The sequence below is a fragment of the Taurulus bubalis genome, assembly GCF_910589615.1.
Source record: "Taurulus bubalis genome assembly, chromosome: 17".
NCBI lineage: Eukaryota > Metazoa > Chordata > Actinopteri > Perciformes > Cottidae > Taurulus > Taurulus bubalis.
This window is the reverse complement of record NC_136605.1, coordinates 14307792-14323533: the sequence shown is the minus strand read 5'-3', so window position 1 is coordinate 14323533 and position 15742 is coordinate 14307792. Positions and strand designations below refer to the sequence as shown.

The 15742-nt window shown below is 43.0% G+C and overlaps 1 protein-coding gene across 1 annotated transcript in view; it reads right to left on the bottom strand.

Annotated features, from left to right (window-relative positions):
- Positions 1 to 15742, bottom strand: part of cep112 (centrosomal protein 112) — a gene marked incomplete at both ends in the record, with an annotated part of 88092 nt that overhangs the window by 28969 nt on the left and 43381 nt on the right. Inside the window, 2 exons of the mRNA XM_079233626.1 lie at positions 6870 to 7100; positions 14588 to 14770. Coding sequence (XP_079089752.1) covers positions 6870 to 7100; positions 14588 to 14770 — 414 coding nt within the window. The remainder of the gene's footprint in view (positions 1 to 6869; positions 7101 to 14587; positions 14771 to 15742) is intronic.

The window sequence follows — 15742 nt, the reverse complement described above, 5'->3', positions numbered from 1 at the left end:
AGAGAAGTCGAGTAATTTTCTCATAGACTTCCATACTAGCGGATTCATTTTTACCAGAGGAGTCGCCCCCTGCTGGCGATTATAAACTTTGAGACACTTCTGCAATGGTTTCCCTCTTGAGACCTGGAGGTTGCCGCCTGGCCAACACATGATAACGTCTGTGTATGTTAAAGTCAGTGTGCCTGTTTCCAGGACTTTCAGAATTTGTTCAGTGCAGTCTATAGTCCTGGACAGGATATTGCCTCCATATGGCATTTTTCTCCGATATGTTTCCAATCATCTCACATTGCTATATAAAACTGACGCAACACAAGGATGATGTCACCCGACACATGGAACGGACACAATGTGACAACCGATTTACAGGTGATTAGGAAAGGACACTGTGTTCTTAAAGAGACAATGAGTCACAGAACATGCTATTTTAATAGTTGTTGGTAAGTCTCATCCTGAAGACAACTTGCCGTATATTGCACACAAGGGAACTGATTTGTGAGGTTCATTTCTCAAAAACCAAAAAAAACAACATGATTTCTAAGAGAATCTTTCATTTTTAGTGGCAGCAGTATTTGTAAGCATTCAAAACGATCTTCTGTTCACTATGCATGTCTCTCATAACAATTTGAGTTCAATCTGCCAGCGAGGGAGAGCTGGGAGATGTTATTTGCTCGTTTGTCTGTAATCATTGCTGTCTTGCTGTGCTTCCCTGTGTATCTTTGTGTGAGACACAGAGAGTTGCTGCTGTAATGACAAGAGACTTTATTTCCATTTCACAGTTTGCCATCACTGCCTGTCAGTAGTGATTCTCTTAATCCCTGCTGCTCACTGTCAGTGCCGCACAGTACAGAAATAATGCATCACACACACACACAAGCCGGCATTCACAGATAAACATACATCAGACACACGACATATACCGAATGTTCAGAGATAACTCACTTCGCCAGACAATTCTCGGTATCAGAACACCAATTACACCCATTATCATCAGTGTGATGGTCTTAACAACTAACCCACATGAGAAGGTCAGGAAGAAAAGGTGGTTTGAGGCTGAGGATGCTTCATGGTCAGAGACGCCTGGAGAATCACAGATTGTGTTTCTTTTGTCGTTTAAAACCACAGAAAAAGTGTTTCATTCGTGCTTTCTGTGTGCAGATTTTTGTGAATATTTTTTTTATCGGTATGTAATTTAAGATGACTGTTAAGAGGAGATGTTAACTTTTTTTAAACTGTGACACCATTTTGTCTTTCTGCATAGGTAAACTTCACTTCCGATCTATTTATGCCTCCATCCCTACTTTGATCAATAAGTCTGCCTGATGTTCAGATGTGGGATGAATCTGAGTTGAATTAGGAACTTAACCCCAAAAAACAGAGCCCAATATCATAGTGTCCCACTTAAAACTCTCACTTCAAACCAAAGTGTAATCTATAGCGTGCAACAAGATGGGAGCTGCCTGACGCCATGTTTTAATGCGATTGAGAAAGTGTGTCGCTTCCCTCCCTCCTCTTGGATGACTTCAAAAAGTGAGCAAGGGAACTGTGTGATGTTTTTTTGGGACGGCAAAGCCTTTACTTTGACTCTTTCATCTGCTGGGTGACTCACTCTCTCTCTCTCTCTCTCTCTCTCTCTCTCTCTTTGCTGCCGGGCCCGATGGTGCACTGAGGAAACGAGGAGCTCAGATACGTCTGCGCGCACGCACGCACACAAACAAACAACTTATGTTCATACACAAATGCTTTAATGTGTGTTTGTGGAGCAGCTATGATGTAAACATATACCAACCGCAGACGCATAGAACCAATAATCTGAAATCCCTGCACGAAACATCCCAAACTTTACATCTTTCTCCCGTAAAATCTGATCCTTCGCTCTGCCTCCCCCATCTCTTTGTCTCCCATTTAGTGTGTTAGTGTGAGGTGAATGCAGACCTTCTTTGATCATCCCTCCGTCTATGTTTCTCTTCTCCCCGTTTAATCCATGACCGACTGAATAATGTGATTTGGTGTCTCTCCAAATGGCAGAGAACCAACCTAATAAATCGGCAGCGACAGTGGGCAACAGAGAGGCAAGACGTGGCTATGATAACAATGACAACAACCTCGTACCACCATCTTCTGGCTGAGAGAGAGAACGTTACACTCACCAAGGCGGAAAGTACAAAGGATCAAAGCTAGCGTGAATGGAGGCATATGGATGGCGTATGAACATGTTAACGAGTTTACTGGAACATTGTATTAAAACGTTCTGCATTTTGAGTTTATTGTTGGGTCTTATCCGGCATTTTAGGAGGACTTTTTTGCTCACAACAGCTTTGTAGATACCGTCTCATCACTGCTTGTGGACGTTCTCCTTTTGTTTTGATAAAAACAAACATAAAAGGTGGCGATGAGCGAAGACAGAGGCATTATTGGAGTTACCCGATTAAGAGCAGAGATCCACACAAACAAGATCCACAGACAAAAGAGTGACCAAGACTGGCACTGTGCTCAATGAAAATTTGGAGGGTGCATGTTTTGTACTAAAACACATCTTGGGTGGTCTGATCACAAACTCACAGCTCTACATATGGACGTGAAAGCAACAAGAACACATTGCAGACACATGAAGATCCAATCAGTCAAACCACATTTAGATATGGTCGGGTCCAATGGTGTGAGAGCAGATGGATCTGCCACATAAAAAGAGTGCCGCACCAGCTTTGTGCTTAGAACAACAAACAAAAGTTACACAGATGATTTTTCCTTTGCCAAAGAACTTTAATGAGGGTTGAAGTCTGTGCCCGTGCTGAAGGACAAAACTGCCACTGCATTCCTCCTCTACAGCTGCACTGACTGTGGTCACAAGTGACCAAACAAGTTTTGTTTGTAACCAAAGTTTCTCACAGAGGAAATCAAGTGCGAGTTGGAAGATAAAATGTGCTCAAAAAAAGATCACATTAGACATATTATCCACCACGACTGAATCCAGATGCAAAGGGAACATCTGGATCCAAAATATCAGATCAAGGCCAGCGATGCGCCCCAAACAATAGCCACCAAGTTGATCCAACTAAAACACACATTTGATCAGATTTGTTGGCAGGGAACTAGTTGGACATGTAGAAGTAGTACAAGTACATTAACCAAGTTTTTTTTAGATTTTGTAGTTCATTTTTACTTTGCAGCCAAATGATACGGAAGAGCATCAGCACCTCTGCAGTCTGAACGCTCTATACAGCTGCAGTGTCATTGTGTAATGAGTGGAGACACACAAGCTCCAGCACCTGCTGGGAGACTTGTACTGACTCACACACCAACTTAACCTTTTGAGGAAGAAACTCTCAAGTTTTGGGATGTTTATATTCTGCCTCCTTGAAGCAAAGTGAATTACCCGTGGGGGAAATAAGGGACTAATTGCAAAACAGAGGCCTTCATACCTCAGCTTTCTAATTCTCAACCTGTTTGTGTGTGCGTGTCAAAGAAAGAGTGAGCACTTTGCTGTCACATGGGACATGGCCAGAGGGATACTGGTGCTGTGACACCGGGAGCAGGAATTGGCTACTGCATGCCAAAAAGCTGCCTCCTCATTGGCTGAAGTTTGCCTCCAGGTGGTTTTGTCACACTTGGTTAGTGTTTGATGAAATGCCCCGTCCTTTGATCTGGAGTGAAGGTAGGCGTGCATGTTGTACACACATGGAAGTACTGCAAATAATACACCCATGCTTTCTTATTCTTCACACCAGTAATTAAAAGTCAAACGAATGTGACTGCTTAAAATGACAAAATACATTTAGCACATGTGCAAACACCAAATAAATATAAGTCTGCTCCCTCACGCACACAACCAAAGCAAAATTGGCACATCTAATCTCCACAAGCAGTTCAAAAGGCTCTCCAGACTCAGAGAAAATATTACAAGTTCCAGACGTTATTCATTTCCTATCAAACCTGAGGCCTTTGTCTCACAGTATCTCAGATCTCTAGTATTGACAAGCAGGGAGTACGATACAGCTGAGTGAAGTGAAGAGGTCCAACACAAAGACCTTTGCTCCTTTCACCAAACTGTAAGCTCATACAAGTACTGCCTATTAAGCACTATTTGCAAATATGACCTGTGTTTTATCATCATCTCTAACACACACACATCCCTCACTTCCTCAAAGCCTAGCCAGATTTCTGGTAACTCTATAGAAAGTCCTAATGTTCTGTGCCACAACTTGAAGGCATGTGGGGGAAGACAGGGAGAGATGGACAGGTGGAGGTGTGGAGGGAAAAAAAGAGGGTTAGATAAGGAGGTGGAAGGCAGGATCCGTGCTCACTGTAGCCCAGAGATGACGCATCTTTATCAGGCACATAGGCAGCTTCACAGGCCCCACAGTGGAGAACGGAGATTGGGAGGTCTGGGGTTGTGTGCGTTCAGTCTCCTCCACCAACACACGAACACGCCCACAAACCAACACGCCCACACACACACACACACACACACACACACACACAGATAAACTTCAATATCAACCAGAGTAAAAAAACACACCTTCTACTCAGCCTACCTCCATCACTTTTCATTCTGTGCTCCTTTCTTTTTTGGTGCAGCTCAAATGTATGGAACAATCTGAATGTCTGATCTCCTCTGATATTCTGTTTCTCATTATTTCATTCCAACACTCCGGCTGTCGACTCCCAAAACACATCCCATCCCCCTGTGTCTCTCTCTCCCTCTCTGTCTCTGTCTCTCCCTTAAACGCATGCGTCTTTGATGGGAATCCATTCATGGATTTAATGGATTTCTCCGGCCTCTTTTCCAGGATCTGGGAGATGTGTTGAAAAAAACAGTCTCTGCTTCCTAGAGGATGGTGGACTGCAGAGGACAGCATTTCTGTCTGCATCAAAAGAATGAGAAATTTTTAGCTTACAAAAAAGGCCGAACGAGTCAATATGGATCTGAGAGCTGGCCGACTTCAATCCAACGTGAAAAAAAACGGGCGCTACAAAGTAGTGAAACTTTTTCCTTGCCCACTCCCAAAGTCAAACTTGGAGACAGATTAGAAAGTAGAAAAAGGGGGGAGTGGAGCAAGACGTTCAACCTTTGTTGATTTTTATTTATTTTTTTTAGAAGCGTGCACTTTTAGCTGACAAAAAAGCCCGGAGAAATCATTAATCCCTTTCATAAAAAGTGAAACCAGCACATTGCTTATAGTGTTATCAGTCTGAGTTCAACATTCAGCATCACTGCTTTGAATCCACTCCAGATTCCCCGACAACTGTGGGTCATTTTTTCCCCTGCGTAGAAAAAAAAGAGAGGACTTAAAGGGAGCCAAAAAGATAAATAACTTTTTGCTGCAAAACAGCCTTCACATATCCAAAAAGGAAGAAAAAAAAAAATTAAAAAAACAGGACTGATAGGAAATAGCGTGATTTCTTCAAATGAGGATTAGTCTGTAATAAGCACACCATTTCCCTCGGATCTCTCTCCCTTCAGTAACCCTGGTTCTGTGTGCCATATGGAGCCAAAATGGCCGACTGGGTGCTTTGGAGGTCCCTGCATTCCGGGGCTAATACTGCGCAGCTGGCGCGGGATGGTGTCTAATGAAAAATGCTCTCTTTGATGAGACCTGCTGAGGGATTAGGTTCTGATCAACCACCTTAAATCAGCTTCCTGCTAGACCAGCACAAGATTATGGGTGATTTCCCAGCCGTGGGTCCAGTTTCTGTCGTGGCAAGGGAGTGAATATGAGACAGAATAAGAGCAAGAAAGGGACGAAACCTCAGAAGTTCGAATTAAAGTACTTCCTGGTTCACTAAAATAGTAAAAAGCAAAGCTGGAGTTGGCTCTTCTGAATTGCTATTTCCACTAGTTTCCACTCTGTGACCGACCCTTAAATCCAATCCCCTAGCTAGCGTGTACATGTCAAAACGGTATATCCCATGATGGTAAGAGGGTCAACCAAATGATTTAGGGTCAACAAATGCATACGTAGATGTAGTGTCGATGTTTACTGCACCATTACCTCACTCAACCTTCGTTTAAGCATCCAGTATGCACAGTAATAGCAATATGCTGGGTTTTATGCAGTGTTCTCAATAAGACTGCGGGTGCATCCGAGAGGACACATGCACAGGTTTAACCCCAACTGTGATATGCGAACATTAAGATGAACTGATCTGTACAACTGACGGGAGTGAAAGACACATCGGGCAGGTCAAAGCAGACCTTTGCTACAGTACTGAAACCGAGCAAGCCTTCCTCCTCTGGAGACAGCTGTGGCTGAGTGGGTCGTGGCAGTTTGATCCCCGGCTCCTTCGGTCCACACGCCTATCAAGACAAGGAACTCCTCTCGCAACGTAGCTTGTTGTCATCGGCGTGGGAGAATGGGTGAATGAGAGGGATTGTAAAAGGCCGAAATAGGATAAAAGCTTGAGATAACTAGTCCCAGCCCTACTCACACAGACATGTTCTGTTCTCACTGATCAAACATAATAATAACTTGATTAAGACAACATTGTTCACATGTCCTCTGACAAACACCTCAGGCAGAAGGAGACACACAGAGAGACAGACACAGAAAAACAATTATAAAACAAAACACCATCTAGATCTACTAGAAGCAACCAAAAGCTAAAAAGGCAGCCACACCTCTACTTAGTTAATAAAACCTCTCTACCTCTCTGCCCATCTTTTCCTCCTTAATTCAGTATTTATTGGCCATTCTCGTTTCTATGCTGGTTTCTGCAAGCGAACAAATGAAGGTGTAGTTTTTCATGTAACCTTTGTTCAAATAGGCATTCATCCATACAGGCAACAGAGAGTGATGTAACGTGATTTATGCAGACAGCATCCTATTGGAAACTGACTGCATCCCGTCTTTTCCCTCCTTCCCTTCACCCACCTTCTCTTGAGCAGCATCCTTCTCCTGCAGGTGGCTTTCCTCAAGGTCACCACGGATGCGCTCCATGTCAGAGCGGAGTCGGTCCAGAGATGCCTCTTTGTCCAGGAACGACATTTGTTTTTCCTCCTCCTGGAGTAATGCCAACTCAGCCAATTGTTGCTTGTGCAGTGCATGGGCTCCTTGGAGTTCATCGCGGAGACTCGAACACTCGGCTCCCAAATCGGAAATTATCTGGAAAGAGATGGATACAGAGACGCACAGGGAATTTAGGTAAGTGTTAACCGATGACCATCATGTGGCTCTGAGATGCTCTGTGGTTAAAATGTCATATTCCAGTTGAGAGAAGAGATGCTGTCTTTATTGGTACATATACATGTGTTTGTTTTACACTTACAGTAGATGATGATGTAGGCTACTTTAATAATTTTGGCCGAAGTGAACTTGTTAATCATGTATCCCTCCAAATGCATGTAAGTCCAAATATGTTTATTTAATATTACAATGAAGACAAGTCATGAGAACATCCACCCAAATTCTTTACTCGTGCATTTCTGGCACTGACACATGTCTCATCAATATTCTGCCGGGGACGTTCTCTGACAAATATGTGATGGATCAAGAGAAACAGAAGTATAAGAGTCCTGTAGGGTGAAAATATAGAAACACAAATATATATTGATAACCCAATGCACAGAATCATACTGTACATTGATAGGTATGAATAAAGTGATGCTGCAGAGAGATTGAGACAAGTATCCACGAGTGAGCTAGTGCCTGTGCAGTCTCACTAATTGCAGGAAAGTTTTCCAAGCATGCTTACATGTGTTCTGTTCTCCTCTGTGTGTTTGTGTAGGGGCTGCTGCGATGACGTGACCCCTCTCCTGACCTCTCTCTTTTTGAACAAGCAGCCTCGACTTTACCCGATGCCTTTTTAATAGTGCTGCCAGTGAGCGTCAACATTACACAGTATGAATGCTAATAAGCCCAACCCCACAGCCTCAGAAACACCAGAAATCTCAAAAGTTTTGAAAAAATGCCAAAAGGAAAAAGACAAGCTTACTGTTTTAACAAAACTGCATCACTTAAGCTGGTATGATGAAGATCATCTGCAACCTCAGAACTGAGAGAAGCGCTTTCTTAATGCAAATTCCACATCATTTTAAACTTCAGGCTTCAGCATGAGGACACACTGGATGTGCATTTGTGATATGACAACACACATCTAGTATATTTGGATATCACATGTTCACTGTCCTCAAATACATAACCACACGTTTTACATGTATTTGTATAATATGATCAGTCTCAACAACAAGCAATAATCAAGACAGCATCAGAGTAAAGTGCAGGTGGCTCTCCGGTGCATTGCAGTTGCTGTGTTTCACCCTTCCCTACCTATATTGCACATATTCCCCATCTATTGCACATCCTCATTACTCTCTTTGGTTTATTTCTTACTTGGGTTCGCACTATGTGCTCTGCCTTTTGTCCCTCCTCTTTAAAAGCTTGGGCATCCAAGGACAACGGCATGTTAAGGCAATCAGACAGAAAGTGCCTGAAGTCTTTTTTAGCGGGCACTAGGGAGAATCAAAGAGACTTCAAAGGCGTGTCACAAAAACAGGCAGATGCCGGGGTTCTGTGTGTGTGCCAGTGTTGGCGAGAGTATAACAGCCAAATCCACTTGTGCGCGCACACACACACACACACACACACACGCTCTAGCTGTCACACACATACAATGGCATGCAGCAGATTCAGAGAGAATATGAGGCAAAAGAAAAACAAACACATGCAATCCGCTATCTCGATGTCCTACTCCGCTGTCTCTCAGCATTACCCGTCTCCCTGCTCCGCTGGCGCCCTCAAGGGCAAGCCGCAATAGGATTTGAGCCCTGGAGAATCTTTAATGTATAATTTTCTCTTTAACAAATGTGGATGATCTGCCTTTCCAAAAACTCTTTTAATAAGTTAGAGTATAATCTCAGAACAGAGGCACTGGCAATGACACTTTAGACACTTAAGAGGCCAAAAGAACGCGTCTCCTTTGCGAGTATGTGAGCGCAGACACTTCCAACAGGACACATGCTAGCATGCGGCTGACGAGCTTTGTGATGCAGCAGCCCTCTGCGACAATAGGCGTGTCAAATGAAACGCAACGGGTCAAAACGTGTCAGTTCAAAAGGCCGGGAGAACAGAGCGCTGGTAACAGACTTTCTGTTTCAAACGAGAGGACGAGGACACAAAGTGAAATGTAGAGGAGAAGCCATGAGACTTCATTCTCTACTGTAGATCTTCATGGCGAAAATATTGTGAGGAACAGAAGTTAAAAAACACCAGACAGGCTCCTCTGCCACATTATCTTTTTAATGTGACTTGTTTCACAGCCATTTAACCCATGTGCTACTTCCCTTGCCAACTGTATTATGGCAATTGCTTTGGCATCACCCTTTGTGAAGAGCCAGGGTGTGTTGGGAATAAAACTGGAGGTGTTCTAACTTTGTTTGACGGCAATTTTTAATAAAAGCTGCCACTCCTGTCCCTGTTCTACAATATGCAAACTTCCATTGTAGAAAGAATGGCAATTATGAGTGCCCACATGTTTCATAAAAGAAGGACCTCCTTCACCGCTTCAGTCACCTCTGACCAAACAGATAAAACAAAAAAATATCAGCATAGTACATCTTTAACATTATTCTTAATGGACTTAGTATTCTACTGGTATGCTAATTTGGGAAACATTTCATGAGGATGTAAGAACATAAGAGTAAAGTGATGTGTTGTCCCATTTAAAAAAAGCATTACATGAACTTGCTATATCTATAAACACGCAAAACCGTTCTCACAGTGGATAATATGACTTGGCAAACAGCGGCGCAACTAATAACATTTATAATAGCTGTATTCCATCTTGGCATGTCAGTGCCAGGCCCTGGTATTGTGCATGTTGGCTTGCTGACATGGCTCACAGGCACACTTAAATGGAGCCGATCCATTAATCTAATTACAGTAGTTGCACATGTGCTGCGCCCACTATGACAACTCAAATAACTGCTGTGAGAAAAGAAAGTTTTCATTAGCATGACAGGTGGAAAACTCTCAGCCTAAACATTGTTGACCTATGCTATAAACCTAACGTATGTGTGGACTTTCTTCTACTTTGGGATACACTATTATTTACCTTTTACTGATAGCTAGATGATGCCACTCGCATGTCTGTGCAGTAACTATGGGGCTCAGCTTGTGCGTGGATTAAACAAACAATATTCAACAAATTATCCAGGGAGCATGAGAGGCGCTGGCAGGCATATTTCTGCGCTTTGGAGAGAGCCAGCGGTTTCTCCCTGCTGACAGTCTTGATGCTAAGCTAAGCTAATTAACTCATGCATCGGGCTCCACAGTTAATGCACGTGTCGTGAGATCAGAGTGGTATCTTCCAATCCAACTCTCGGCGAGAGAGCAAATAAGTATATTCCCCATAATGTTAGATTGTTCCTTTAACCCATGTATTCTTCATTATCTGTTCACAAAACATTTCCTTAACCGTAACTGTTTTATTCATCTGGCCCTCATGCGAACACTATTTGGATTGTTTAACAGAAACAAACACTGTCGTGACAGTAAACTGCAACAGGGCGATATGCAGCCAATGCTGTATATAACAATCCTAAAGCACAGTATGTATACATGTCATGTTCACAATGCACTAGTAGTGTGTTAGCAATATGACTGACACGTCATAACCAATAAAATAGCCGGACAATTTCAGCCTTCACAGGTAAATAATGTATACATGTTTAGAAATAAATATAGATATGCAAACATAGGTAAGAGTGTTGAAATTAATGTTTTACTGTTGCCAGATAGAAATGCATCTGTCTGAGATGTGAAGTATGCACATACTAAATCAGCTTCATGGTTAGAAGGAGCCACTGATGACTTCGCCCATGATTAATTGTTCAGAGTAGAAAAAAAGAAAAACCAGCTAGGTTCTCACATAATATCACAGTACATGGGAAGATGATGATTATGATTATGATTATGATAGCCTGTGACAACACAGCTCAGTGAGTCACGCTACTGGAAATCATTGAGTAACAAGACAGGATCCACTTGGCGATACCAGATCTCAGAGACCAATCATTTTAGACAATCAATGCGCACACTGGTCGAGCCGTCTGCCTTGTTTGCTTCATCCGACTTCCTCTTAGCTTGGCTTAACTCAGTCTGTCATCACCCTCTTCATTTGACACATCTTAATCACGTACTTGGGATTGAAAGGCTTTGAAAAATTGACAGCATCATTATTTAGTCCATCATGGCCCAGAAGAAAGACCTCACAAGACTCGCGCTCTCCCCCATGCTGTTTGAAGTCCAGATGGCGTGTACGCTCCTTTAGAAAAATAAATAATTAGTCGGGAAAATAATACCTAGTTTTTGAGGGGGAGCCGGTGGGAAAAAATATGAATGATGGGTTTTTGCATTGAACAAACAATTCTGTTTTTTTTGCACACAAAAAACAAACAAGGCTTCAAATCCATTTATAATGCTTGTCCTAGTTTGTTATATATTATTCAACAATTTGAACGCATCACAGACACAAACTAGAGTAAATTGAGAAAAAAAACAGCACAATATGTTGAATTGTATCATTATATAATACAATGAATCTTTACATTCTCCAAAATTGCCTGAGTTTATAGAGAAGATGAAATAAGTAAGGAAAGCTGCTTATGTTAAATATATTCATAACACTCCATGGGTGGAGGATTTCATCACAATATGTGTTGTGGGGAGGCGAAAAAGAAAGACCACTACATCAGAATTGGGGCGCGTTAGAGAGTGTACCAGTGATGGATCCCAGAAACAGCCGACAAAACTCCCTCGTCCTCTGGGGGGCATTGATCAGCTGAGAGAACGGCACAGAACTGGCTGCAAGCAGACATGTTTAACCAGCCAGAAGACATTTCATCATTTTCAAAAAACGGTTTCACAAATACTTTATTCTTTTAGGAGAACATGCAGGTCCACAAGGCTGGGAATTGAGAGTTAATCCCCAGAGTCGGTGGGATGCCAATCACACAACAGGTCTTGAAGCCAGCGGCTTTATTCGGATTCTTTCATAACGTGTAACGGCAAAAGCACAAACGGCCAAATAAACTTAAAAGTGTAAATGTTGACAAATAGAAGCCTCATGTACACACCAGATGGGTCATATAGCTTGAATAACGTGTAGCGACTCGATCGTGGGTGAAGCCAGAGTATTTTGGAAAACACACTCGGGTGGGATGAGGACAACCTGTCCACGGTTTTTCTTTTTTCTTTCTTTCTTCTTCTTCTTCTTCTTTTAAAAACTTCCTTCCAATCGCTGCTATGACTCCTTGACTCTCCTTCTCAAACACAAGAGTCAGGAATGCTATATATTAGTGTCCCACCACATCAAGGGGATGAGTGGGTATGACTCCTCCTACAAGCGTGTGACTGACATTTGCTGTTCACGTCGCCAACTTCCGAGCGACAAATGTCATTGGAATGATTCCAGGAAGACTGAGAGAAAGTGAAATAATGACGCCTGGGTTCAATCGCCACAGCAGGGATTAGCGTCGTGTGTTGCCGACATGTCTCTTGGTGATAATATATTGTCCATCTGACACATGTGGTTGGAGCGTGTTTGAAAAGGCCCGAGGCTCCCACAAGCACAAGCGGAATGAAAGAAGAAAAGAAGCCGTGGCATTTGCTTTGCAGGAAGTGCTCTATGTTTTCTACAAATGTTCCTTTTCAAAATTCCATTCATATTTTCACAACTTTCACAGCCCTGTGTGATGGTGTAGAAAGGCTGCCAGAGAGAGGCCACTCTGTCCTGCCATCAGTGTGACGGGACAGAGTTCTTAAGGGGTAAACAACTTTGGTAATGCAAAAGTGTTTAATAATAAGTGACTTGACTGTGTAAAAAACTAAAAACAAAGCCTCATCTTTAATACATATCTGCTGCCGGAGTGTCAGCTTCTTGTCATTTTAACAGCTCGTCCGTAGAACAGTGCTCACACAGGAAGTCAAAACCACCCCCACCGCTTTCAGAAACCTCACAATCCCGTCCAAGGCCGAAGTGAAAATCTGTATTTCTGCCGCTTTAGCATCTGACATTAGGCAGGTGTCTGATCTCTACTCAAAATGCTGCACGAGCAAACAGGAACTGAGAATTTGAGATGAGCAGTGGGGAAGTTTGTTTTCTGTCACCTCCTGAGATCCTAAGATTTGTCAAACAATGCCTCATTTTGACACGAGTGGGACAGCATGTTATCAGCAGAAATGTCACTTCTCAGAAACCCAAAGAACACACTAGCTGGTGTCATCAGTGCTGTGAAAAACATTTTCCAAAAATATTAGACATGGGAACATTTGAGTGGGAATGAAAAGGAAAGAAAAACACAACTGTTCCTTCATGTTACTTTTTAGAGTGCTGTGACACCAGCCAGCCAGTACAGCAGCGTGGCGGTATAAGATGACTTGACTAGCAATGAGGAACAGAGCTGACGAACGATGGACACAATATTTTGACATTTTAGCTCGCAAGAGGGGGTCATTTTTACTCTTAGTGGGAGTATCCCTTCTATTGACAAAAAAAACAAAACATTTAAGACAAAATTCTTAAAATGTTCAACTCTGGAAGATTCTTAGGTCGTCAAATATTGCTGCATTTTTACAAGAAAAAAATGTGATAGTGTTGGTTAACACCTTTTTAAGGAAACAACTTTGTTCAAGTTGTTGTTATTAGTGGTAAATGTAATTGATCTCTTAAACGGCCCTTTGCCGTACATATTATACTTTGTGACGACGAAATAAAAAATATTGTAAACGTAAGATCGGATTTCTACGCAAGTCATTTTGTGCGACTGGGGCTGGATCCCTATCTCCACTTAACGGCTAATAAACAAAATTCCCTGCATGCTGACAATGAAGAGTCAAACACATCCCCCGTTGGGGGCTGGCTTGTCAAACGGCTTCCCACAGAGCGCAAGCTAGCCGTCAGGCATGTCCACTAATACAGACCCAAATGTCAAACAATCACAGTGGCCGCCAATGCTGAAATAAGAGAAGATGGAGATGGCTACCTGCTGTGAGAGGAGAATGCCATGCAGAGATACACTTCGTTGGGTGTACGGGGCGCTTGTCGCTGGTCCACAATCGTACAGCGGGAAATAAAAGAGAGATTGGACCCGGGGTTTTGTAATAAAAGCTTGGTGCTCAACAGAACAGATTTCTCCTCCTTCATCTGGCTACCTGTGGTTTCTGGATTTCAAGTCCTTACACTACCATCACGAAACCCTGCGGCGGTAAAAAAAAAAACAATCTTTAAAAAAATAAAGATATTTGCGGAAGTGGAAGTTGGGACTGCGGAATATTTTTTGCTTCGCTTATTCCGTTTTAAAAAACTTTTTCTTGAGCGCAATGTTGTTTTTGCCCAAATAAAAATGTCTTTTTTATTAAAATAGCAATATTTAAAATCTTCCGTACGCACCGGACACAAAGCTATCTATAAAAGTATTCATATCCAATATCTGTCTTGCTTCAAGTCAACCAAAAGTGTCTTAACCCGCTGTGCTTTTGAAACCCCAGGAAAACGTCAATGGGCAAAATACAAAATGGTTGTCCACGGGAGAGCGGTGGGTCAGCATGTATGTGTGTGTGTGTGCAAACGTGGATCAGTGGAGACCCCCTACCTGGGCATCGCGCTTCCTCCACTCCTGGGTGTGCTGTTGGTGCTGTTGCAGGGCTGCCCTGGCCTGCCTCTCCAGGCTGCTCACCTCCCACTGGCGCTCCTGGACCAGGCTGTCCTTTTCCGCACTGTGCTGCTGCTGTAGCCGCGTCCTCTCCTGCTCGTGCTGCATGCGCTGCTCAGCCATCTGATTGGACAAGCAGGCAAAAGAGAGACTTCATCAGCCAACACACACTCAGAGCAATCCTGTCGTCATGACAACTTGTCCATCCAACGATCCATTCATCCTTACTTCGTCCTATTCCTTAAACCACCTTACCTCCACCCGACCAATTTGGGCGAAATTGGTAGTTAGGTGGGAAAAAAAGCGGGAAAAAAGTTTCTCCGATTCCTCACGTTGTAGGACATAAAGTGATGTGTTTACATCTGGCTCGCTCCCCCGCCCTCCCACCTCTCCTGCCAATTGTACAGACCGGCCCTCAACGTCCCACTCCTCTCTCTCTCTCTCTTCAAATCTGTCCCCCTCGCCCTATTCTGCCATCGGCATATAAAAGAGCAGCTAGTTTGGGCTACGCATGCAAGCTGGTAGGGGTTAGCCATCTGGCTGCAGCAACTACCCAATGCCCCATGCTATGCGCCTGACAGCATGCGAAAATCGGCTTAGGCGATGACTATGATGATCATTATAAACCCAAATCAGAAAGAAAAAAAGAAAAAACTGGAGCGGGAGGGAAAGATAGCCGAAACTTTTGGATTCTGGATACCGCTTTTACCTGTAATTATAATATCAGGCTTAATTTAACCAATTTAAAAACCATTCATGCCATTAATTAATCAATCTGTCCACGTGTTCTGTAAATTAGATTATGCTCAAGCAACAATTACCAGGCTGCTATCATTGGGGTTTATGCTACAAATGAGGATATATGGAGTAAGAGCATAGCAAGGAGCTTTACGCGCCAGTCAACAAGAAGGCTTGCAGTATACACATAGTAGACTTCAGTCTCACTGGAGTTACAACCAGCAATACACAATACAGTAGAGGAAAACATAACACTTTTAATGGGACACAAAGCCCCAATTTTTCAGGGCTTAATCGCCCTGGCAGCTGAAGCGAGTCTGTATTGCAGCACGCCAGTGAGCGGGAGTCACCTGCTGA